The following is a 27593-nucleotide window of genomic DNA, read 5'->3' as shown; positions in this document are numbered from 1 at the left end:
TCCCTACTAGTGTCATTAGTACAGTGACAGTGTATATTTTTCAGCACTGATCACTGTATTGGTGTCCCCGGTCCCCAAAAAGTGTCACTTAGTGTCTGATTTGTCCACCGCAATGTCACAGTCCCGCTATTGCCCCCATTACTAGTAAAATAAATCAAATAAATAAATAAAAATTCCATAAAAATATCCCATTTTTTGTCGATGCTATAACTTTTTTGCAAACCAATCTATATATACGCTTATTGGGATTTTTTTTTTACCAAAAACATGTAGCAGAATACATATTGGCCTAATATGATGAAGAAATTTGATTTTTTACATTTCTTTATTGGGTGTGCTTTATAGCAGAAAGTAAAAAATATCGTTTTTGTTTTTTTTCAAAATTGTCAGGTTTTTTTTTGTTTATAACGCAAAAAATAAAAAATGTAGAGGTGATAAAACACGACCAAAAGAAAGCTCTATTTGTGGAAAAAAAAGAACATCAATTTTATTTGGGTACATCGTCGCACGTCCGCGCAATTGTCAGGTAAAGTAATGCATTGCCGAATCACAAAAAATGGCCTGGTCATTAAGGGGGATAAACCTTCCAGAGCTGAAGTGGTTAAAGAGGACCTGAATTGTAAAAGTTGTGCCAGAAAGAAGGCAGGCAGAAGGCAAAGTACTAGTCACAAGTAATGCCTGTAGTTGTCCCAATATTGACTTACCATGCCTTGTTCTGCACTATGCCTCTCTATAGAGGTGCTATCTTGGTAGAGGCAGAGATTTGCTTCCTCATGTTAGAGCCTCCAGCAAGAGCAAGAGTGAGCAGTGCAATAGTAGCATTAGCAAATCTTGTTTCAAATTTCCTGAGCAGCTAGCTGCTGCCATAACAACGGTATTCCACTTCAAACAGCTGACGTACAACTGCGGCGGGCGGTCCCTAAGCAGTTAAAGTAGAGCTATAGGCAAAATGTTTTTTTTTTTTTCATTTTGGATAGAGCAAGGGAGGGTTATAACCCCTGTCAGATTTTTTTTCGCCATCTGTGTCCCATTGTAGAGATTTACCTTCACTTCCTGTCCCAAAGCCAAACAGGAAGTGACAGGAAATCCCTGCAGATTAAGGGAATTCCCCTGGTCACCAGAACTAGTGCCCCTGTTGGAAGATTTCCCCTCTATTACTTTTCTGGGGACAATCCAAATTTAGGATTTTCTTTTACTTTCACTTTCAATGATAATAGTAAACAGGAAAAATAGAGAAGGTGAATCTTCCTAACAGGAGCATGAACAGCAATAAAATCTGACAGCTAGTCTAATCCCTCTCCACTCTATCCAAAACTAAAAGAAACAAAGTTTTGCCTATAGTTATATACTTTGAAAAAAAAAATAAAATGGAAGCTGACTGGTTTCTCTGCAGAGCTGCAGCAGATTTTGCACTCTCCAGCTTTAGTAAATCAACCTCATTGTGTCTGCTTCTATCATTGTGCTGAACGGCAGTGTATTTTTAATAAACAAGACATTTTTGTGTATTTTAGTGTGTCTGGAGGCCTATATAAGTTAGGGCCAATTCACATCCGGATTTCTGTGTTCCAAATGCATTTCTGCATTGGTGTTTTTGATGCGTTTCAATGCGTTTTTTCCCCCCTTTTTTTCTTCATGTCAATTGAGGACATGTGTGTTCTGATACATTTTTGATGCGTTTTGTCGCAGTGTAGATGCGTTCCATATAAAAATGCAACATGTTCTACTTTTGGTCACTACGCTGGAACTGCACTTGTGTGAAATAGGGCCATTGGAATCCATGTTAAACATTGTCCATGAGGTTTTAATGCAGAATAAAAATGCATTGGATTGTATCTGGTGTGAACCAGCCCTTACAGTATAACTAAAGGCAAAACTTGTTTTTTTACCTTTGGTCAGAGTGGAGATGGATTAAAACCCCTGTCAGATTTTATTGCTGTCTGTGCCCCCATTAGGGAAGTTCAGCCTCTCTATTTGTCCTGTTTACCATTATCGTTGAAAGTGAAAGTAAAAGTAAAAGAAAATCCCAAATTCTGGGTTGTCCCCAGAAAAATAATAAAGGGGAAATCTTTTATGGGGACACTAGTTCTAGTGACCTGGGGGTCCCCAAGGAATTCCCTTAATTTGCAGGGATTTCCTCTCACTTCGTGTTTGGCTTTGGGACAGGATGTGAAGGGAAATCTCCTCAATGGGACACAGATGGCAGAAAAAAAATCTGACAGGGGGTTACTCCCTTGCTCTATCCATGATGAATAATAAAAAAAAAGTTTTGCCTATAGTTCTGCTTTAATGTGTTTTGATGCATTGGCAAGAAATGTTAATAAGCCAAGGTCAACAGCACTTAACTCTATGCACGCCAAAGTCTAAAATAAAAAACGCATTGAAAATGTCAACAAGTGGCAATAATGTATGTTGAGGCACAAAAGAAATTCACATTGATGATAGACAACACACTTGCCTAATGCTAACAAGCCTCTACACACATGCATAGATCTGAAGGGTTTACAAAGGATAAACAACATAAGCAATGTCCAGAAGCTATCGCCCATACTAACACACGTGCTTACACACTACAACCATGCGCTAAAGAGCAACATATTCCTAGCAGATCCTGTCAGTATTTCTTGCCAGTGTACCTCTACATTTTGTAAATGAGATCCTATGCTACTGTACAGACATATAAGGAACTCTACATATATCATGATTTGTTTCTAAATAATGTTTAACATGTATCCTTTTTTAACACATTGGAATATTTAAAAAAAAAATATTTGCTGTGTTGTAACAAAACTGTCTACCCAATTTATTTAAAAAATATGTAAGCTTTATTCTCAATAAAACCTTATGGGGGAAAAAATAAATAAAATGTAAGCTTTATTCTCAATAAAACCTTATGGGGGGAAAAAAATAAAATGTAAGCTTTATTCTCAATAAAACCTTATGGGGGGAAAAAAATAAAATGTAAGCTTTATTCTCAATAAAACCTTATGGGAAATAAATAAATAAAAATGTAAGCTTTATTCTAAATAAAACCTTATGGGGAAAACAATAAAATAAAAATAAATTTAAGACTCTGGTGTACTCAAAAATCAAAGGAGTTCTATGGTCACAGCATACACTTTTATTTTATAACATCAGCATTGAAATAGCAATACAAACAATAGTTATATTTGACAATCTAATATATGTTTACTTGAAAAATCTCCTTTCATGTTGTGAGTGGTGCCTGTCTGCTGATCATCTCTTTCCACAACTTCCTGGATTCCCAGCACACTTTGCAGCTTTTCCTCTGCTGTTTACTTTCCATTTCTAAGGACTACATGCCCCATGGTACCTTGCTGCCTGCAAGCAGTGATTCCTGTACTGACTCCGCCTCCTGAAGCTCCTCCTCTCAGCAGCTCTGTAGTTCAGAAGGCAGGCTCTGTGAAATGTGTGACACAGCAGTGCCTACCCATAGGGCATAGTGAACACATGTGACAGAATTTAAGGACATACCGTATTTATCGGCGTATAACACGCACCCCAATTTAGGAGGGAATTTTAAGGAAAAAAACTTTTAGGAGGGAAGTTGAAGGGAAAAAAAAGTTGAAGGGAAAAAACTTACATTTAAATGCCCATCATTGCAGCCTTCTCAGTGCAGCCTTGCCCCAGTGCAGCCATGTCAGTGCAGCCTTGTCAGTGCAGCCTTGTCAGTGCAGCCTTGTCAGTGCAGCCTTGTCAGTGCAGCCTTCCCCAGTGTCCATTGCAGCCTTGCCCCAGTGCAGCCTTGCCCCAGTCCAGCCTTGCCCCAGTCCAGCCTTGCCCCAGTGCAGCCTTGCAGCTCGCTGAGCTTCAAAATCGCCGACCGCGATTTGAAAATGGCGCCGCCGGCGCCGAAATACACAGAGCCGGTCCTCGGCTCTTCTCGGCGGCTCTCGTTCACTTTCGGCTCCACTCGGGATGGGCGTAACGGTGAGCGGAGCTATCCGAACCTAGCCGAGTACACTCGGCTAGGTTCGGGCGGCGCTCGAGTGAAGAAAAAAGTGGCCGAGAAGAGCCGAGGACCAGCACTGTGTATTTCGGCGCCGGCGGCGCCATTTTCAAATCGCGGTCGGCGATTTTTTAGATCTGACAGCGGGGGATTGCAGGGGATCGGCGTATAACACGCATCCGCGATTTTCCCCTGATTTTAAGGGGAAAAAAGTGCGTGTTATACGCCGATAAATACAGTACATATGTGGGGATCTTTACAAAGTAAGTTTACAAACTTCAAGATTGGTCAGAAATAAGCAGGCTGGAAATAATTGAAATACAATGTGGAAATTAATATATGATTTTACATTTTGTCCATAGATGTGCTTAAAGTGTTACTAAACCCAGGATCCTGCATTCACTATATCTGGTCTCCCACAGTACACAGAACATGGAAATGCATTTCGTTTAGTAACTATAAACTGCTAAATACCTTTTCTCATCAGCAGTATATAGCAGTCTTGTGACTTCTATCAGTGTCTGGTTAAAGCTTGTAGGAGGAGTTTTCATTCTCCTCTGACTATCCTATGAGGCTGTATGACACCTGACCCTCTGTCTGGACAGTGCTGATTGGCCCTGTGCTGATCACATGCACCCCCCCCCCCCAAAAAAAAACCCTCTAGCAATAATCACCAAACTGTGCATGTGCAGAGTGATTCCTAGGGCTTTGTTCTATCAGCAGATGGATTAGGGACAGTAAAAGAAGGAGAGGATCAGAGAAGACAGGATCAAACAGCCTTTTTACACAATGCACAGGATTAACCCCTTAGGTTGCACTGTGAGTATAACAATCATGCTTTACTGCATATACAGACTGATTTTACTGCTGTGGGTTAAGTAACACTAACAAGATATGCACCAGTGCCCAGTTATGCCCAACTGTTCACCCCCATGAAAATCCCACATTTCTGCTAATTGTATCCATCCACATCCCTCAATGCAGGATCATTGTCTCTGCAACCTACTGCCAAGCCAAGCTATGTCACATAAAAGGTGTAGCTAGACCTGTTCATCTATCTCACTTGAAAACGTCAGCATGTTGCTTATATTTTAGTCCCCATGCACTGGGGTTGTAAGAGAAGCTGAGCAGATACAGGAAGCCTGCTACAAAGCAACAAGGTCATTTTTCTTAATTATCAGTCAATAACAGGGATGCTTTTACAGTACCCAGTACAGCATGTTTTACACACATGTTGCAATGCGCTAAAGCAGATATCCAACTTTCCCATAATAAAAGCAGTGTCTATTACCCATCTCAGCCCTGCAGTACAATGAGTTTTAAATAAATACATCTATTTTTTCTGCATTGGGAGGCTCATAGAAGTCAATGGCAGTGCATCATAATGCATATAACATGCATTTTACACCACAGTTACCAAGATGTGGTCAATGGTTGTTACCCTATCCACTCCAAATCCTAAATACAAAAATGCATTGGAAATGCATGTCAAAATCATGGCAATGCACACAAGAAAACTCACACTGATGCATGTCAATGCACCAGCCTGAACAAAATAACACATCTACACATACGCACTTAGATTTAAAGTGGTTGTAAACCTCAGACATGAGAAATGAACAAAGCATATCCCTCTATAGTGTGTACTTGTCTCAATTGGGATCACTGAGTGTCATTTTTGTCTGCTGCTTCATTCCTCTGCTATAAACATGAATCACTTCTGATGAGTTTTCCTGACACCAAGAGGAAAATGGTGTCAGGGGAGGGACATCCAGCTGATCGACAGCTTCAGCTCTGTTTCTGTGTTCTGTGTGAAGGGAGGGTGTCTCTTCCCTCTAATCATCTCTCAGAGCTCTCCATACCGTGTAATTTCAGCTCTCCGTCCCCTGTTTTCTGGACACTCAGACAAGCTGTAAAAATTCTGGACTTTGAACAGATGTAGAAAAGAGAGGATTGCAAATAAACAGGTTCAACATATGCAGGATTTGTTTCATCTCTGTATATCACCTGAGGCCAGTCACTTCACTGGGTATACAGTTCAGTCCATATATATTTGGACACAAGCACAATTTTATTTTTTTCAGGTATTTACCAAAACATATTCGAGCTATAGTTATATAATGGATATGGGCTGAAAGTACACTCTCAGGTTTAATTTGAGGGTATGTACATGCAAATCGGAGGAAGGGTTTAAGAATTACAGCTCTTAAGAATAGACCCCCCCCCCTTTTTCAAGGGACCAAAAGCAATTGGACAATTGAATCAAAAGCTGTTTCATGGCCAGGTATGGGCTAAGCCTTTGTTATTTCTTCATCAATTAAGCAGGTAAAAGGTCTGGAGTTGGTTCAGTTTGGTATTTTCATTTGGAATCTATTGCTGTGAACCTACATCATGCGTTCAAAGGAGTTGCCCATGCAGTGAAACAGGACATTATAAGGCTTCAAAAACAAAACAAATCCATCAGAGAGATAGCAGCAACATTAGGAGTGGCCAAATCAACAGTTTGGTACATTCTGAGGAAAGAAGAACGCATCCGTGAGCTCAGCAACATAAAAAGGCCTGGACATCCACGGAAGACAACAGTGGTGGATGATAACAGAATCCTCTCTATCGTAAAGATAAACCCATTCACAACATCCAGAGTTATCAAAGTCTACAATAAAGAGAACACTTCGTGAGAACAAATACAGAGGGTTCACCACAAGGTGCAAAACATTCACAAGCCTGAAGAATAGAAAGGCCAGATTAGACTTTGCTAAAAAAAACATCTAAAAAAGCAGACCAGGTCTGGAAAAGCATTCTTTGGATGGATGAAACTAAGAATAATCTGTACCAGAATGACGGGAAGAAAAAAAATGTGGAGAAGGCTTGGAACAGCTTATGATTCAAAGCACACGTCATCTGTAAAACATGGTGGAGACAATGTGATGGCATGGGCATTCATGGCTTCCAGTGGCACTGGGTCATTGATGTTTATTGATGATGTGACAGAAGAGAGAAGCAGCCGGATGAATTCTGGAGTGTTTAGAGATATACTGTCAGCCCAGATTCAGCCAAATGCAGTAAAGTTGATTGGATGACGCTTCACAGTACAGATGGACAATGATCCAAAACACACTGCAAAGGCAACCCAAGAGCTATTGAAGGAAAATAAGTAGAATATTCTGCAATGGCCGAGTCGATCACCCGATCTCAACCCAATTGAGCATGCATTTCACTTGCTTAAGGCAAAACTAAAAGGCAGAAAGAGCCACAAACAAAGAACAACTGAAGACAGCTGCAATTAGAGCCTGGCAAAGCATCAGAAAGGAGGAAACCCAGTCTTTGGTAATGTCCATGGGTTCCAGACTTCAGGCAGTCATTGCCAGTAAAGGATTCTCAACAAAATGTTAAAAATGAACATAACATTTTATTTATGATTATATTAATTTGTCCAATTACATTTGAGCCCCTGAAAATGGGGGGACTGTGTATAAAAATGGTTGCAGTTCCTAAAATTTGTACTTGATATTTATTTTCAACTTCTTGAATTGAAGCTGAAAGTCTGCACTTCAAAATTCATTTGGATTGTTTTGTTTTAATTTTATTCTGGTGGCATACAGAGGTAAAGTATGAAAATTGTGCCCGTGTCCAAATATATATGGACCTAATTGTATGTAAGAGTTTACAATCATTTTAAATGAGCCCTACATGATTTTTGTGAATAAAATATGCAGCCTTTTTTTATACAGTAAATAAATAATGGTTTTATTCAAGAAATTTGAACTGATAATGATTTTAATACATATGACCCTGTGGGGGTTATTAACGAAAGGCAAATCCACTTTGCACTACAAGTGCAAACTACAAGTACAAAGTGCACTTGAATTTCCACTGAAAGTGCACTTGGAAGTGCAGTAGCTGTAAATCTAAGGGGTAGATCTGAAATGAGGGGAAGCTCTGCTGATTTTATTATCCAATCATGTGCAAGCTAACATGCTGTTTTTTATTACCCTTGCATGTCCTCCTCGGATCTACAGTGACTGCACTTCCAAGTGCACTTTCAGTGCAATTTCAAGTGCACTTTGCACTTGTAGTTTGCACTTGTAGTGCAAAGTGGATTTGCCTTTCGTTTCCCCATATATTTCTATTGTGCATTTATTTATAGCTCTACAATAGGAAGAACATAACATTTTAAGAGAACATACAGATGCTCGATTGCTTGTCCAGCTTAAAACCAATTAAGGGGATTTAAGGAGATTTACTAAAACTGGTGCACAAACTGGCACACACAGAATCTGGTGTAGCTTCCAAGTTTTAGCCCAGGTTCACACTGACTGCGGGAATGAAATTGTGCGATTTCATTCCCGCATGTCAGTCCCGACTTTGGGGGTGATTTCAGAGACATCTGTGTGGGTTTCTGCACAGATGTCAATTGAAATTGCACCCAGAAATCGCCAAAAGTAGTACAGAAACTACTTTTGGGAATCGGTGCTATTGCGAACGGTGCTATTGCCGGAAATTGCCGCCGATTTTGGCATGCGATTTGACATTTCAAATTGCATGCCAAATCGCATTAATATGAACCAGGGCTTATTGTCAAAGCTTAATTAAACAAGCTGAAGTTAGAAGGTGATTGGTTACTATGAAAAGCTGCAGAAGATTCTGTGTGCACCAGTTTTAGTAAATCTCCCCCGATGTCTCAGTAAATAACCTTGGATATAAGCTATCAGACAGGCCCAAATACTAATAACAGCATTCATTTGTTTGGGCTCAGTTAGACAACGGTTAACCACTTTACGACTGCCCTATAGCAATTTTACTGCTACAGGGAGACCGCTGTGTGCAGGATCACATATATATACCCAGGGACATGGATCCATGCCTTCCCCTAGTAAAAGCACCTCCCACAGTACACATAAACACTGGTCAAGCAGACATTTAACCCTTTTATTGCCCCTGATGTTAACCCCATTCCAGCCAGTGTCATTAGTAAAGTGACAGTGCATATTTATAGCACTGATCACTGTATTAGTGTCACCAGTCCCCAAAAAGTGTAAAAAGTGGATATCAGTGTCCGAATGTCCACCGCAATACCGCAGTCCCACTATAAGTTGCTGATTGCCGCCGTTACTAGTAAAATAAAATAAAATATAAATAAAAATATCCCATAGTTGTTTGTAGGCGCTATACATTTTGCACAAACCAATCAATATACGCTTATTTGGATTTTTTTTACCAAAAAATATGTAGCAGAATACATATTGGCCTAAATTTATGAAGAAATTAGATATTTTACATTTTTTTATTGGATTTTTTTTATAGCAAAAAGTTAAAAAGCTCTATTTGTGGGGAAAAAAGGACATATATTTTATTTGAGTAAAGTGTTGAACGACCGCGCAATTGTCAGTTAAAGTAACACAGTGCCTGGTCAGGAAGGGGGGTTAAAAGATGTAAATGGGGAATTCCATTCTCTACACGGTCAGCCCCTACTCTCAGCATTCTCTATGCATTGGGCTGTAGGGGGAAAAAAAAGCAGAGCAGAGCAGAGGGAAAAAAGCTGGCTATACACAGATTGCATCCTCTGCAGAATGGGACGAAATTCATTCCATGGTTGGCCCTGTTGGCACCAACTTTTGTCGAAGGAGCAGAAAATCATTGGCAGAAGAGTGCCTGCATCCGGCTGCATCCAATCATATACAGGCACTGTTTGGGTATTCTGACAGCCACGGGTGCCAGCTGTCAAAATACAATAGCAAACACTGCAGAATTGTCCATCTACACTGTTTAGCATAGATAGGGGAATTAGGTGATTTCACAAGAAATCTTAGAGAAATGTTAATGTGCATGGCCAGTTTAAACACTACGCCAGCCCTGGGTAGCTCAGGTAGTAAAAAGCCAAATTTCTCTTGATCTAATGTAGGCAGTTACAGTATATGAGGATTACCAAAACAGAGGTAAGATCACTGCCTATATGCTTAGTAAATGTGGAGCTCATCTAAGCACTATTTGCCTCTTAGCTAAACACTTAACCATTTGCTGACCGCGCACTGTAGTTTTACTGCTACAGTGGGGGCCGCTTGCGTGGAATCACGTATACATACGTGATTCTGCATTTCCCGCCTGGCTGTGCTGTCACTGGCTCCAGCACATGCCGATCAGTTGTTCCTGGCCGGGACACGCCAATCGTTGTGACAGGAGAAAGCTTTGTGTATGTGAATAACATAAAGTGGGTTATTTACTAAAAGCAAATCCACTTTGCACTACAAGTACAAACTACAAGTGCAAAGTGCCCTTGAAATTGCACTGAAAGTGCACTTGTAGATCCGAGGAGGACATGCAAGGAAAATAAAAAACAGCATTTTAGCTTACACATGATTGGATAATAAAATCAGCAGAGCTTCCCCTCATTTCAGATCTACCCCTCAGATTTACAGCAACTGCACTTCCAAGTGCACTTTGCACTTGTAGTTTGCACTTGTAGTGCAAAGTGGATTTGCCTTTCGTAAATAACCCCCAAAGTTCTCTTCTGACAGCGGCGATGTGCCAGTGTGCCAGGGAATAAAAAATGGCACATTGCTAAGTAAAATCAGCATGCATTCAACATTGTTAGACACACATTTAACCCTTTGATTGCCCTAGATGTTAACCCCTTCCCAGCCAGTGTCATTAGTACGGTGCCAATGTATATTTTTAGCACTGATCACTGTATTAGTGTCAATGAAGATGTCAGTGGCAGTGAGCCAATTCCCACAAAGGGGCTGAATTACTAAAACTGGTGCACACAGAATCTGGTGCATAGTCACCAATCAGTTTTTAGGTTTTATTGCGAAGGCTTAAAGAAAAAACGGAAGTTAAAAGCTGATTGCTTACTATGCACAGCTGCATTAGATTCTATGTGCACCAGTTTTAATAACTCCCCCCCAAATTGTCAGTTAATGTCAAAATTGCCTGCTGTCCCGCTATAAGTCGTTGATCACCGCCATTATTAGTATAAATAAAATTAAAAATGCCAGTATATATCTCATATAAGAAGTTAAAAGCTGATTGCTTACTATGCACAGCTGTATTAGATTCTATGTGCACCAGTTTTAATAACTCCCCCCCCCAAAGTGTCAGTTAATGTCAAATTGCCTGATGTCCCGCTATAAGTCGCTGTTCACCGCCATTATTAGTATAAAAAAAATTAAAAATGCCAGTATATATTTCATAGTTTTTAGATGCTATGGGGTTGATCTACCAAAAGCAAATAGACTGTGCATTTTTCATAGAGCAGTTGCTCCAGAACTTAGTATATGAGGAGAAGCTCTGCTGACTTCCATCATCCAATCATGTGCAAGCAAAAATTCATTTTTTTTCCCTTGCACGTGATTGTATATTCTTTGCAAAGTGAAGCTTTACCTCATTTACTAAGCTCTGGAGCAACTGCACTTGGCGAAAGCAACTGCAAAGGTGCAATGTGTACTTTAGTAAATCAACCCCTATAACTTTCACGCAAACCAATCAATATTTACTTATTCGGATTTACCAAAGACATGCAGCAGAATACATTTTGGCCTAAATTTATGAAGAAATTTGATTTTTTTTTTTCACAATTTTTTTATTGGATATGTTTTTTAACAGAAAGCAAAAAATGTTGCTTTTTCAAAATGTATGCTCTTTTTTTCATTTATAGCTCAAAACAAAAAACAAAAAACAAAACAAGTAGTGATCAAATACCACCAAACGAAAGCTCTATTTCTGGGAAGAAAATGATATACATTTTGTTTGTGTAGAGCATTGCAGAACCGTGCAATCGCCAGTTAAACTAGTGCAGTGCCAAATAGCAGAAAAATAGTCTGGTCATGAAGGGGGGTAAAATCTTCCAGAGCTGAAGTGGATAATCAAACCTCTGTACCATTTCTGTAAACAATATGGCTGGATCCAGATCTTTGCTTGATGTGTTACTTACTCTTTGAAATGAATGGAAACGCATCTAAGTGCATGCTTTAAGATGCACTTCAAAGTGAATCACAATACACATCAATGTGCCTAAACCCACCATACTGCTCGTCCCAGTGCACTGATGCCATGTATGTTATGACGCGTGTTGACGTCCGATACACTGCATTGAAAACGTGCAACAATGTGCTTCAGTTTGCTTTTTCAGTTTTCACTGGAAGATACATCAATGGGGAAAATACACATAGATGCAAATCCTAAGGAAGCAGGGAAAACACCATATTCTGGGTGTCTGGTTTAGAAGAACAGCTATCAGCAGATATGAGATGAAGCAGTTTTAAATAGTTCAGCTATTATAACCCATACAATCCATTATGTCTAGAGCAGACTTTGTTAAATATCTTCATTTGACAGGGAAGGATTGTAGCTTATATGTAAACAGAGAGAAGTATTTGTCAATGTCAGTTGATCCGTTGTTGCTCTATGCAGCGGAGTATATTTAGGTTACAGCAGGAGCTGTCAAGTTGGGAAGGGGCGTTGCATGCAAATTACTTATGATAAGCACAGCTGTATGCTCTCCAAGGTATAATATTTATAGAACAGGACATCACAACTCTGGACAGCCTTCCATGGCATTTTGACAGTGTTCACAAAAAATAAAAAATAAACTTTTTCAGCTATAATTACAAAAAAATAGAAATATTATTTCTTGAACCTTTGCACAGCACTAGGGTAACTGGCCTCCCCCTCCAAAGTCTCTGTCACCTTCAGACACGGTCACTGATTCCCATGAATTAGCCACTCTCATTAGCCAGCATATTATTTAGTGCAAACATGGCAGAAATGATCAGCTTGGGGCCAGGCAAGCAGAAAGGGACTTCCATGACAAAACTGCTCTGTCTAGTGTAGATGAGATCTAGAAGCCCACAGTTAGGGAATGTCTCCAGCATGGGTTGATACTAAGTTGCAGTCACCGTTTAGGACTATTGATTGGTTAAACCTCAGATGTAGAGCTGTGCTTTTCTCCTAAATAGCCTGATATTATAGATCCCTCTGGATGTGATCAGCACATCTACAGACAAGATCAAAATACAGAAGCAGTAAAATCCATAGAAGTTTCCCTCCCCGCCCAGCATGTGTCCAGCTTACAGGAATGTATGACAGGAGGGAGAGGAGGGGATCTGTGTGTCCAGCGCTCCCAGGTTAACCCGTTCTCTGCCACATCCATCCAACCCCTTTACTCTCATCTCCCAACGTCTCCTATGACTTTCCACGCTCCTGTTCTCTACCACCTCCCAGGATATGTACTGTTCATTTCAAACACATCCAAAGTTGCATCTCAATTCTTAAAGAGTCGGGATTGCAGAGAAGCTCAGGAACCATGTCACCCCCCCTTACACACACACAAAAAAAAGACCCAATCTCATTACTCTGGATGGCACGCTGCCTAGCCAGTGGTACCCAGCCCAAATGCCTAGCCATAATCAATGCGTGCTATAGTGATGATGGGGCAGACAGAGGTTAATGAATGCACCTCATCTCCAGCATATATTTCCATTTAAATTCATGTCATGGTCTTTTTTTGCAAAAATACATACAATCCCAATTCTGTGAGACCAGAAAGAGGAAGAATTCTGCGCACAAAATATGTATACATATGACACACCCCCAGCTATATGGAATAAAGAGAAATATATCAAAAAGGATTGCTGATACACATCTAAGCACCATTCATTTTCTTTATACTGACTTTACAGAAGATCAAATACATCTCATCAAAAATGTGACAACTAAGCCAACATAGAGAGCAAGATGGATCTATACATGACACCAAAAAGATTGACAATTAAGCTGAAATAGAGAGTATTATGGATGTACACATGACACCAAAAAGAGTGCCAATTAAGCCAAAATAGAGAGTTATAGGGATGTAAACATGACACCAAAAAGAGTGCCAACGAAGCCAAAATAGGGGGTTAGAGGGAGGTACACATGACACCAAAAAGAGTGCCAACAAAGCCAAAATAGAGGGTTATAGGGAGGTACACATGGCGCCAAAAAGAGTGCCAACAAAGCCAAAATAGAAAGTTATAGGGATGTAAACATGACACCAAAAAGAGTGCCAACGAAGCCAAAATAGGGGGTTAGAGGGATGTACACATGACACCAAAAAGAGTGCCAACAAAGCCAAAATAGAGAGTTATAGGGAGGTACACATGACACCAAAAAGAGTGCCAACAAAGCCAAAATAGAGAGTTATAGGGAGGTACACATGACACCAAAAAAGAGTGCCAACAAAGCCAAAATAGAGAGTTATAGGGATGTACATATGACGCCAAAAACAGTGCCAACGAAGCCAAAATAGAGAGTTATAGGGATGTACACATGACACCAAAAAGAGTACCAATGAAACCAAAATAGAGAGTTATAGGGATGTACACATGACACCAAAAAGAGTGCCAACGAAGCCAAAATAGAGAGTTATAGGGATGTACACATGACACCAAAAAGAGTACCAATGAAACCAAAATAGAGAGTTATAGGGATGTACACATGACACCAAAAAGAGTGCCAACGAAGCCAAAATAGAGAGTTATAGGGATGTATACATGACACCAAAAAGAGTACCAATGAAACCAAAATAGAGAGTTATAGGGATGTACACATGACACCAAAAAGAGTGCCAATGAAGCCAAAATAGAGAGTTATAGGGAGGTACAAATGACACCAAAAAGAGTGCCAACAAAGCCAGAATAGAGAGTTATAGGGATGTACACATGACACCAAAAAGAGTACCAATGAAACCAAAATAGAGAGTTATAGGGATGTACACATGACACCAAAAAGAGTGCCAATGAAGCCAAAATAGAGAGTTATAGGGATGTACACATGACACCAAAAAGAATGACAACTAAGCTGAACTAGAGAATCAGAGGGATCTATTTGTGACACCAAAAAGAGTGACAACCAAGCCAAAATAGAAAGCCAGAGGGATCTATAGATCAAACAAAAAAAGACAACTAAGCCGGAATAGAGAATTAGATGGATCTAGAAATTACATCAAAACGAGTGACAACTAAGCAAAAATAGACAGCAAGAGGGATTTAAACATCACACCAAAAAAGGAGAGATAACTAAGCTGAGATAGAGAATCAGATCACATCACACCAAAATGAGCACCAATTAAGTAGAAATAAAATTAGAGATCTATACATCATAACTAAAAGAGTGAAACATGTGTAAAAACAGACAGTAAGAGGAATCTGTACATTACACCAAAAAAAAATAAAGACAACTAGGTAGAAACAAAGAGTCAGAGATCTATGCATCACATCAAACTAAGTAACAATTGAGCAGAACTAGAGTCAGAGGGATCTATACATCACACCAAAAACTGTGACAACTAAGCCAAAATAGAGGGTCAGAAGGATCTCATCTCATAGGGGCTCAGATACATCTCATTAAAAAAGAAATGACAGCTATGTAGAAAAGAGAGTCAGAGATCTACTGTATACATCACACCAAAATAAATGACAGCTAGATAGAAATAGAGGGTCAGATGGATCTATACACTGCACCAAAAAGAGTGACAACTGTGTAGAAATAGAGATTCAGATGGATCTATCCATGACACCCAAAAAAGTGGCAACTAAGCAGAAGTAGAGTCAAAGTGATTTAAATCTTACATCAAAAAGAATGATAACTAAATAGAAATAAAGAGTCATATGGATCTATGCAGGACATCAAAAAGGGGGATAAAAAAGCCAAACTAGATGGTCAAATGGATCTATATATCTCACCAAAGAGAGTGATACTAGGTAGAAACAGTGAGCCAGAGGGATCTATATATCTCACTAAACTGAGTGAAAAATATATAGAAAAAGAGAGTAAGGGAGCTCTATAAATCAAAACAAAAGAGTAATAAAGAAAAACAGACAGCTATGGAGAAGAGAGTTAGAGATCTATTCATCCCACCAAAAGACTGACAGCTATGAAGAAGCAAGTCAAAGATCTATACATCCCACCAAAAGGGTGACAGCTATGGAGAAGAGAGTCAGAGATCTATACATCCCACCAAAAGGGTGACAGCTATGGAGAAGAGAGTCAGAGATCTATACATCCCACCAAAAGGGTGACAGCTCTGGAGAAGAGAGTCAGAGATCTATACATCCCACCAAAAGGGTGACAGCTATGGGGAAGAGAGTGAGATGGATCCAAAAGAGGTTAGGTGATGAAAAGTGTGTGTAAAGTCGGGCAGTCGGGAGCTGTGGCCCTGATCAGGAGTGGTTGCCGGTAGGTGGCTGAGCTGTCAAAGTGACAGACAAGTTTGTAAACACAGAGCAGGCAGAGATGTGAGGAGGAAGGTCCTACCTGCTGGAGATCGGAGGAGGTGGTGATGATGGTGGTGGTAATCACTGGTGGTCGGACTGTTCCCTCTCCTTCTTGGAGGACTGTGGGGTTGCCTGGCTCCCTCCAGGAGGTTGTTGTCATTCCTGTCTACGCCTGGCCCTCTGAGGGCAGCAGAAAGGTGGTGATGATGGTGATGGTGAAGAGGAAGAGGTGGTGGTGGTGTCTGGAGCTGGTGGTGAAAGTGAGGCACCCCGGGCATGCCGTGCAGTGCCTGCTGTTGTTGTTGGTTCATGCTGAATCCAGACCTAGATCTGGATCTAGTCCTCGGGGGCTCCAGGAACGCTGGGAATAGGAAGGAAGGAGTAAGAGGAGGTGGAGGAGATGACGGGGAGAGGAAGCTGAAGACAGGGGCTGGAGGAAGGAGAAAGACGGGGTGACCCGGAGAACAGGAGGCTGCTGGAGAGGAGGAGGAGGAGGAGGAGGAGGAGGAGGGGAGGAGAGGAAGGAGGAGGCACCGAGCTTCTCTGCTGGTGGCCGCTGCAGCCTCGGCCCCTGCTTCAGCCTGCCTGGGATCGAGGCGAATCGGGAGAGACAACAACCCACCTCCTCCTCCTCCACCCCCCGCTGTCACCGCCTACTACTGCCGCTACTTGGGGTCTGCCTGGAGTCCGGAGAGGAGCCCCTTGGTATCACCCCCTGGCATCACCCCCCCCCCCCACCAAGTCATGTCTAGCAGCCAACAAAGTCACTCTACGAAGTCCTGTGCCAGCCTGCCTCCTTCCCAGCACCCTGCTCCCCCACAGGATCCTTCCAAACCAAATAGGGCTCAGACTGGAGACTATGCCTGTGCTACCACACTCTGACTATACCAACTCCACTTTCGTCCCAGCCCTGTCCACAGGGCACACAGGCCAGTACACCCAGCATGCCCCCTCTCAGGGCACACAGGCCAGTACACCCAGCATGCCCCCTCTCAGGGCACACAGGCCAGTACACCCAGCATACCCCCTCTCAGGGCACACAGGCCAGTACACCCAGCATACCCCCTCTCAGGGCACACAGGCCAGTACACCCAGCATACCCCCTCTCAGGGCACACAGGCCAGTACACCCAGCATGCCCCCTCTCAGGGCACACAGGCCAGTACACCCAGCATACCCCCTCTCAGAGCACACAGGCCAGTACACCCAGCATACCCCCTCTCAGGGCACACAGGCCAGTACACCCAGCATGCCCCCTCTCAGAGCACACAGGCCAGTACACCCAGCATACCCCCTCTCAGGGCACACAGGCCAGTACACCCAGCATGCCCCCTCTCAGAGCACACAGGCCAGTACACCCAGCATACCCCCTCTCAGGGCACACAGGCCAGTACACCCAGCATGCCCCCTCTCAGAGCACACAGGCCAGTACACCCAGCATGCCCCCTCTCAGGGCACACAGGCCAGTACACCCAGCATACCCCCTCTCAGGGCACACAGGCCAGTACACCCAGCATGCCCCCTCTCAGAGCACACAGGCCAGTACACCCAGCATACCCCCTCTCAGGGCACACAGGCCAGTACACCCAGCATGCCCCCTCTCAGAGCACACAGGCCAGTACACCCAGCATACCCCCTCTCAGGGCACACAGGCCAGTACACCCAGCATGCCCCCTCTCAGAGCACACAGGCCAGTACACCCAGCATGCCCCCTCTCAGGGCACACAGGCCAGTACACCCAGCATACCCCCTCTCAGGGCACACAGGCCAGTACACCCAGCATGCCCCCTCTCAGAGCACACAGGCCAGTACACCCAGCATACCCCCTCTCAGGGCACACAGGCCAGTACACCCAGCATGCCCCCTCTCAGGGCACACAGGCCAGTACACCCAGCATGCCCCCTCTCAGGGCACACAGGCCAGTACACCCAGCATGCCCCCTCTCAGGGCACACAGGCCAGTACACCCAGCAGCATGCCCCCTCTCAGGGCACACAGGCCAGTACACCCAGCATGCCCCCTCTAAGGGCACACAGGCCAGTACACCCAGCATGTCCCCTCTCAGGGCACACAGGCCAGTACACCCAGCATGCCCCCTCTCAGGGCACACAGGCCAGTACACCTAGCATGCCTCCTCTCAGGGCACACAGACCAGTACACCCAGCATGCCCCCTCTCAGGGCACACAGGCCAATACACCCAGCATGCCCCCTCTCAGGGCACACAGGCCAGTACACCCAGCATGCCCCCTCTCAGGGCACACAGGCCAGGACACCCAGCATGCCCCCTCTCAGGGTACACAGGCCAGTACACCCAGCATGCCCCTTCTCAGGGCACACAGGCCAGTACACCCAGCCCCCCCTAATACTTACCTGAGCCCCCTTCTCTGTCCAGCGATGTCCACAAGTGTCTCAGCCATCCTAGATTCTCCTTCCTGATTGGCTGAGACACAACAGCGGCACCATTGGCTCTCGCTGCTGTCAAAGTAAGCTAGCCAATCAGGGGAGAGAGGGGGCGGGGCCGGGTTGGGACTCCATGCCTGAATGGACTCAGAGATCTGTGACACAGCTCAGGTGCCCCCATAGCAAGCTGCTTGTAGTGGGGGCACTCAACAGGATCACAGAAGAGGGATCCCAGAAGAGGAGGATTCAGGCTGCTCTGTGCAAATCCACTGCAACAGAGCAGGTAAGTATAACATGTTTGTTATTTTTATAGGAAAAAAAACACAAGCTTTTACAATCCCTTTAACCACTTGCCGACCGCCTAACGTATATATACGTCGGCAGAATGGCACGGGCAGGCAGAATCACGTACCTGTACGTGATCTGCCTCCCGCGGGCGGGGGGTCCGATCGGACCCCCCCCCGGTGCCAGCGGCGGTCGGCATTTGACTGGGAGCGTCGGGAGGCGAGGGGGAGACCATCCGATCGTGGCCCCCCCCTCGCGATTGCTCCCAGCCAATCGGAATCCTCCCCTGCCTGTGTGTAGTTTCACACAGGCAGAGGATGTGATGTCATCTCTCCTCGGCTTGGCAGTTTCCGTCCAGCGCCGAGGAGAGAAGACATGTAAGTGCACAACACACACAAACACACACAGTAGAACATGCCAGGCATACTTTACACCCCCGATCCCCCCCCGATCGCCCCCCGATCCCCCCCCAATCACCCCCCCCCCCCCGTCACAAACTGACAGCAAGCAGTATTTTTTTTTTTTTTTCTGATTACTGCATGGTGTCAGTTTGTGACAGTTACAGTGTTAGGGCAGTGAATATTACCCCCCTTTAGGTCTAGGATACCCCCCCTAATAAAGTTTTAACCCCTTGATCACCCCCTGTCACCAGTGTCACTAAGCGATCATTTTTCTGATCGCTGTATTAGTGTCGCTGGTGACGCTAGTTAGGAACGTAAATATTTAGGTTCGCCGTCAGCGTTTTATAGTGACAGGGACCCCCATATACTACCTAATAAATGTTTTAACCCCTTGATTGCCCCCTAGTTAACCCTTTCACCACTGATCACCGTATAACCGTTACGGGTGACGCTGGTTAGTTCGTTTATTTTTTATAGTGTCAGGGCACCCGCCGTTTATTACCTAATAAAGGTTTAGCCCCCTGATCGCCCGGCGGTGATATGCGTCGCCCCAGGCAGCGTCAGATTAGCGCCAGTACCGCTAACACCCACGCACGCAGCATACGCCTCCCTTAGTGGTATAGTATCTGTACGGATCAATATCTGATCTGATCAGATCTATACTAGTGTCCCCAGCAGTTTAGGGTTCCCAAAAACGCAGTGTTAGCGGGATCAGCCCAGATACCCGCTAGCACCTGCGTTCTTCTCCTCCGCCCGGCCCAGCCCAAGTGCAGTATCGATCGATCACTGTCACTTACAAAACACTAAACGCATAACTGCAGCGTTCGCAGAGTCAGGCCTGATCCCTGCGATCGCTAACAGTTTTTTTGGTAGCGTTTTGGTGAACTGGCAAGCACCAGCCCCAGGCAGCATCAGGTTAGCGCCAGTACCGCTAACACCCACGCACACACCGTACACCTCCCTTGGTGGTATAGTATCTGATCGGATCAATATCTGATCTGATCAGATCTATACTAGCGTCCCCAGCAGTTTAGGGTTCCCAAAAACGCAGTGTTAGCGGGATCAGCCCAGATACCTGCTAGCACCTGCGTTTTGCCCCTCCGCCCGGCCCAGCCCAGCCTAGCCCACCCAAGTGCAGTATCGATCGATCACTGTCACTTACAAAACACTAAACGCATAACTGCAGCGTTCGCAGAGTCAGGCCTGATCCCTGCGATCGCTAACAGTTTTTTTGGTAGCGTTTTGGTGAACTGGCAAGCACCAGCAGCCTAGTACACCCCGGTCGTAGTCAAACCAGCACTGCAGTAACACTTGGTGACATGGCGAGTCCCATAAATGCAGTTCAAGCTGGTGAGGTGGCAAGCACAAGTAGTGTCCCGCTGCCACCAAGAAGACAAACACAGGCCCGTCGTGCCCATAGTGCCCTTCCTGCTGCATTCGCCAATCCTAATTGGGAACCCACCACTTCTGCAGCGCCCGTACTTCCCCCATTCACATCCCCAACCAAATGCAGTCGGCTGCATGAGAGGCATTTTCTTTATGTCCTCCCGAGTACCCCTACCCAACGAACCCCCCCAAAAAAGATGTTGTGTCTGCAGCAAGCACGGATATAGGCGTGACACCCGCTATTATTGTCCCTCCTGTCCTGACAATCCTGGTCTTTGCATTGGTGAATGTTTTGAACGCTACCATTCACTAGTTGAGTATTAGCGTAGGGTACAGCATTGCACAGACTAGGCACACAGGGTCTCCCAAGATGCCATCGCATTTTGAGAGACCCGAACCTGGAACCGGTTACAGTTATAAAAGTTAGTTACAAAAAAAAGTGTAAAAAAAAAAAAAAAAACACAAACAAAAATATAAAATAAAAAAAAAATAGTTGTTGTTTTATTGTTCTCTCTCTCTATTCTCTCTCTATTGTTCTGCTCTTTTTTACTGTATTCTATTCTGCAATGTTTTATTGTTGTTATGTTTTATCATGTTTGCTTTTCAGATATGCAATTTTTTATACCTTACCGTTTACTGTGCTTTATTGTTAACCATTTTTTTGTCTTCAGGTACGCCATTCACGACTTTGAGTGGTTATACCAGAATGATGCCTGCAGGTTTAGGTATCATCTTGGTATCATTCTTTTCAGCCAGCGATTGGCTTTCATGTAAAAGCAATCCTAGCAGCTAATTAGCCTCTAGACTGCTTTTACAAGCAGTGGGAGGGAATGCCCCCCCCCCCCCAACGTCTTCCGTGTTTTTCTCTGGCTCTCCTGTCTCAACAGGGAACCTGAGAATGCAGCCGGTGATTCAGCCAGCTGACCATAGAGCTGATCAGAGACCAGAGTGGCTCCAAACATCTCTATGGCCTAAGAAACCGGAAGCTACGAGCATTTTATGACTTAGATTTCGCCGGATGTAAACAGCGCCATTGGGAAATTGGGAAAGCATTTTATCACACCGATCTTGGTGTGGTCAGATGCTTTGAGGGCAGAGGAGAAATCTAGGGTCTAATAGACCCCAATTTTTGCAAAAAAGAGTACCTGTCACTACCTATTGCTATGATAGGGGATATTTACATTCCCTGAGATAACAATAAAAATGATTTAAAAAAAATGAAAGGAACAGTTTAAAAATAAGATAAAAAAATAATAATAATAAAGAAAAAAAAAAAAAAAAAAAAAAAAAAAAGCACCCCTGTCCCCCCTGCTCTCGCGCTAAGGCGAACGCAAGCGTCGGTCTGGCGTCAAATGTAAACAGCAATTGCACCATGCATGTGAGGTATCACCGCGAACGTCAGATCGAGGGCAGTAATTTTAGCAGTAGACCTCCTCTGTAAATCTAAAGTGGTAACCTGTAAAGGCTTTTAAAGGCTTTTAAAAATGTATTTAGTTTGTCGCCACTGCACGTTTGTGCGCAATTTTAAAGCATGTCATGTTTGGTATCCATGTACTCGGCCTAAGATCATCTTTTTTATTTCATCAAACATTTGGGCAATATAGTGTGTTTTAGTGCATTAAAATTTAAAAAAGTGTGTTTTTTCCCCAAAAAATGCGTTTGAAAAATCGCTGCGCAAATACTGTGTGAAAAAAAAAATGAAACACCCACCATTTTAATCTGTAGGGCATTTGCTTTAAAAAAATATATAATGTTTGGGGGTTCAAAGTAATTTTCTTGCAAAAAAAAATTATTTTTTTATGTAATCAAAAAGTGTCAGAAAGGGCTTTGTCTTCAAGTGGTTAGAAGAGTGTGTGATGTGTGACATAAGCTTCTAGATGTTGTGCATAAAATGCCAGGACAGTTCAAACCCCCCCCAAATGACCCCATTTTGGAAAGTAGACACCCCAAGCTATTTGCTGAGAGGCATGTCGAGTCCATGGAATATTTTATATTGTGACACAAGTTGCGGGAAAGAGACAATTTTTTATTTTTTTAATTTTTTTTTGCGCAAAGTTGTCACTAAATGATATATTGCTCAAACATGCCATGGGAATATGTGAAATTACACCCCAAAATACATTCTGTTGCTTCTCCTGAGTACGGGGATACCACATGTGTGGGACTTTTTGGGAGCCTAGCCGCGTACGGGACCCCGAAAACCAAGCACCGCCTTCAGGCTTTCTAAGGCCGTAAATTTTTGATTTCACTCTTCACTGCGTATCACAGTTTCGGAGGCCATGGCATGCCCAGGTGGCAAAAAACCCCCCCAAATGACCCCATTTTGGAAAGTAGACACCCCAAGCTATTTGATGAGAGGTATAGTGAGTATTTTGCAGACCTCACTTTTTGTCACAAAGTTTTGAAAATTGAAAAAAGAAAAAAAAAATTTTTTTTCTCGTCTTTCTTTATTTTCAAAAACAAATGAGAGCTGCAAAATACTCACCATGCCTCTCAGCAAATAGCTTGGGGTGTCTACTTTCCAAAATAGGGTCATTTGGGGGGGGTTTGTGCCACCTGGGCATTCCATGGCCTCCGAAACTGTGATAGGTAGTGAGGAGTAAAATCAAAAATGTACGCCCTTAGAAATCCTGAAGGCACTGATTGGTTTTCGGGGCCCCGTACGCGGCTAGGCTCCCAAAAAGTCCCACACATGTGGTATCCCCGTACTCAGGAGAAGCAGCTAAATGTATTTTGGGGTGCAATTCCACATATGCCCATGGCCTGTGTGAGCAATATATCATTTAGTGACAACTTTGTGCAAAAAAAAAAAAAAAAATTGTCACTTTCCCGCAACTTGTGTCACAATATAAAATATTCCATGGACTCAACATGCCTCAAAGCAAATAGCTTGGGGTGTCTACTTTCCAAAATGGGGTCATTTGGGGGGGTTTTATGCCATCTGGGCATTTTATGGCCTTCAAAACTGTGATAGGTAGTGAGGAGTAAAATCAAAAATGTACGCCCTTAGAAATCCTGAAGGCAGTGATTGGTTTTCGGGGGCCCCGTACGCGGCTAGGCTCCCAAAAAGTCCCACACATGTGGTATCCCCATACTCAGGAGAAGCAGCTAAATGTATTTTGGGGTGCAATTCCACATATGCCCATGGCCTGTGTGAGCAATATATCATTTAGTGACAACTTTTTGTAATTTTTTTTTTTTTTTTTTTTTTTGTCATTATTCAATCACTTGGGACAAAAAAAATGAATATTCAATGGGCTCAACATGCCTCTCAGCAAATTACTTGGGGTGTCTACTTTCCAAAATGGGGTCATTTGTGGGGGTTTTGTACTGCCCTGCCATTTTAGCACCTCAAGAAACGACATAGGCAGTCATAAATTAAAGGCTGTGTAAATTCCAGAAAATGTACCCTAGTTTGTAGACGCTATAACTTTTGCGCAAACCAATAAATATACACTTATTGACATTTTTTCTACCAAAGACATGTGGCCGAATACATTTTGGCCTAAATGTATGACTAAAATTGAGTTTATTGGATTTTTTTTAGAACAAAAAGTAGAAAATATCATTTTTTTTCAAAATTTTCGGTCTTTTTCCGTGTATAGCGCAAAAAATAAAAACGGCAGAGGTGATCAAATACCATCAAAAGAAAGCTCTATTTGTGGGAAGAAAAGGACGCAAATTTCGTTTGGGTACAGCATTGCATGACCGCGCAATTAGCAGTTAAAGCGACGCAGTGCCGAATTGTAAAAAGTGCTCTGGTCAGGAAGGGGGTAAAACCTTCCGGGGCTGAAGTGGTTAAACACTATAATAGCAGGCACTTTCACTCCCTTCCTGCCCAGGACAATTTTCAGCTTTCAGCGCTGTCACACTTTTGAATGACAATTGTGTGGTCATGCTACAATGTACCCAAATACATTTTTGATCATTGTTTTTACATAAATAGAGCTTTCTTTTGGTGGTATTTAACCGGTTTCCGACCACGTCTTTTTTACGGGGACAGAATGGCTCCCCTGCGCGAAACCCCGTACGGGTAGGGGGTTCCTTTAAAAGCCGCCAGAGGGCACGCGCGCGCTCGCTGCATGCCGCCAGCCACGCATGATCGCATGCACAAGCACGGGGATTTGTGTGTGTAAACACAAATTCCAGTGCTGGTAAAGGAGAGGAGACATGTTGTTTGTTTCTAGTAAGTAGGAACAGCAAATGTCTCCTCTCTACTCAGTCTTATCCCCATACAGTTAGAACACACTGAGGGAACACACATTTAACCCCTTGATCATGTTGTAAAGCGCTGTGCAAACTGTTGGCGCTATATAAAACCTGTATAATAATAATAATAATAATATTAATTGATCGCCCCCTAGTGTTAACTCTTTCACTGCCAGTGACATTTACACAGTAGTCAGTGCATTTTTACAGCACTGATCGCTGTATAAATGTCAATGGTCCCCAAAATGTGTCAAAAGTGTCCGATCTGTCCGTCGCAATGTCATACCGCTAAAAATCGCAGATCACCGCCATTACTAGTAAAAAAATAATAATAATAAAAATGCCATAAAAATGCCATAAATCTTTCCCATAGTTTGTAGATGCTATAACTTTTGCGCAAACCAATCAATATACGCTTATTGCGATTTTTTTTTAACCAAAAATGTGTAGAAGAATATACATTGGCCTAAGCTGATGAAGAAATTTGTTTTTTAAAAAGATTTTTGGGGAAATTTATTATGGCAAAAAGTAAAAAATATTGTTTTTTTTTCAAAATTGTTGCTATTTTTTTTGTTTATAGCGCAAAAAATAAAAAATGTAGAGGTGACCAAATAGCACCAAAAGAAAGCTCTGTTTGTGGGAAAAAGAGGACGCAAATTTGGGTACAGCATTGCATGACCGCGCAATTACCAGTTAAAGTGACGCAGTGCCAAATTGTAAAAAGTGCTCTGGTCAGGAAGGGGGTAAAACCTTTCCGGGGCTGAAGTGGTCAATCGCCTCTAGGTTTTTTATTTTGTGTTAAACAAATTAAAAAAGACCAAAAATTTGAAAAAAAAGTTTTTCTTAGTTTGTAATAAAATTTTGCAGACAGGTAATTTTTCTCCTTACTGATGTGCACTGATGAGGCGGCTCTGATGGCCACTGATAGGGGGCACTGATAGGGTCACTGGTGAGGCAGCACTGGTGGGCACTGATGACGCTGCACTGATAGGCGGCACTGATAGTCAGTACTGATGGGCATTGATTGGCAGCACTGATGGGCACTGACTAACAGCACTGATGGGCACTGATTGGCATCACTGATGGGCACTGTTGGGGCTGCATTGATAATCAGGACAGTGATGATGAGTGCCCTTATTATCAGGGCAGATGTCCCCTTTCACACTAGCCGGTTACTGGCTCTCTCCTCACACTGTGACAGCGTGAGGAAAGGAATGCTGATAACTGGCAAGTGTGTTTACATCATGATCAGCTATGACTGGACACAGCTGATCACATGTTAAAGAGCCACTGTGATTGGCTCTTTACCCCAATCTGTGATCACCTGTGTCCGCAGGGGGGCGATAATGGGAGAACGTCATTTGATGCCCTCCCAGGCCTGGCCATCCACATTGTAGCCATCATTTTGAAATAGCGCAGTCGGCAAGTGATTAAAGTGGTTCTTAAAGTGGTTGTACACCCCTATGTTAAGGCTTACCTGTAGGTGCTTGAAATAAACCTCCACAGTTTAGGAGATATTTACGAAAGACCCGAACGCCGATGACTACGGCGCATGTGCCAATGTTATCGGCGCATGCACACTTTAGAAAGGGCACATTGTGCCCTAGCGATATGCACAAGAGCAGTGACCAACTCCCGCCACATTGGCTTAGAGACAGCAGCCATTTGCTCCTGCTGCTGTCACTCACAGCTAGTGAGGAGGAGGCGGGGCTGAGCCGCATGGTGTATGTCTTATGGACACACACAGTTGGTTCTGGAATGAGCAGTCACAAGTTCCCCTGATAGTAAGCATTTTTTTTTTCAAAATATTTGAACATTTAAAAATCACTTAAAACTCAAAAGCAAATATTTATTAAAAGAGAAGTACAGTCAAAGCTTCTTTGGCCATACTTCTCTTGTGGGTCATAGGAGTGCACTTAGGCTAGGATCACACCTATGCGGGTTGCGGTTGATGCTTTTTCCCAGTGAGCTTTATTTTTTTTAGACACACATTTATGACGTGCTTTATTGCATTATTGGGAGGTGTCTGTTGTCATGCAGAAGAAACCAGCAAGATTGTGTCAAAAATGGAAGCACTGCGATTTTGATGAATTTCTAAACAAACAAAGATCTAAAAGGTGCATTAAAGATGGTGCAGCCATAAGACCATACAAACAGAACAAAGCGTAGGACCCACTGATAATGGGGTATGTTGACGCAGTAAGTGGGCTTAAGCACCATATAACCATATGGTGTGACTAAATCCCCATATTTTTAAAAAAATGTTCAGGTGTTTTAAATAGCCTTGCAGAAGTTAAATGTCCTTTTTGCATGTGTGCACTGTAATATTTTGTTCCTTTTGATGAATTTCTGTTCCATTCCCGATGAAGTCTATGGAGCTAAACCGCAACCTGCTGTGGGCAAAAATAGTCCCTGACCCTTTACAAAAAACGCACCAGTTGAAAACACACAGATGTTTATATAATCACACATATAGGTTGGACTTGATGAACTTGTGCCTATTTTCAACCTCACCTACTATGTAACTATGTAAACATGACCCATAGAAAATCATGTTAAATGGGCTGTAGTGTGTTTCTGCAAAACTGAAAAGGCACTGCAAAACGCATAGGTGTGAACCTAGCCTTCTTTTTGCTCTCCTGTGACCCAGGATATCACCCGCTGTCAGCTGACATAGCAGAGCCGCTGCAGGCTC

General features: G+C 43.1%; 1 protein-coding gene across 1 annotated transcript in view; it reads right to left on the bottom strand.

Moving 5' to 3' along the window:
* RNF38 (ring finger protein 38) overlaps nt 1-16664 on the bottom strand; it is a 422379-nt gene extending 405715 nt beyond the window's left edge. The window contains exon 1 of the mRNA XM_073591770.1: nt 16259-16664. Coding sequence (XP_073447871.1) covers nt 16259-16529 — 271 coding nt within the window. The 5' untranslated portion in view covers nt 16530-16664. The remainder of the gene's footprint in view (nt 1-16258) is intronic.
* Nucleotides 16665-27593: the final 10929 nt, after the last annotated feature.

Source organism: Aquarana catesbeiana, linkage group LG01 (assembly GCF_042186555.1).
Source record: "Aquarana catesbeiana isolate 2022-GZ linkage group LG01, ASM4218655v1, whole genome shotgun sequence".
NCBI classification, from domain to species: Eukaryota; Metazoa; Chordata; class Amphibia; order Anura; family Ranidae; genus Aquarana; species Aquarana catesbeiana.
This window is presented reverse-complemented; position numbering and strand designations above follow the sequence as displayed.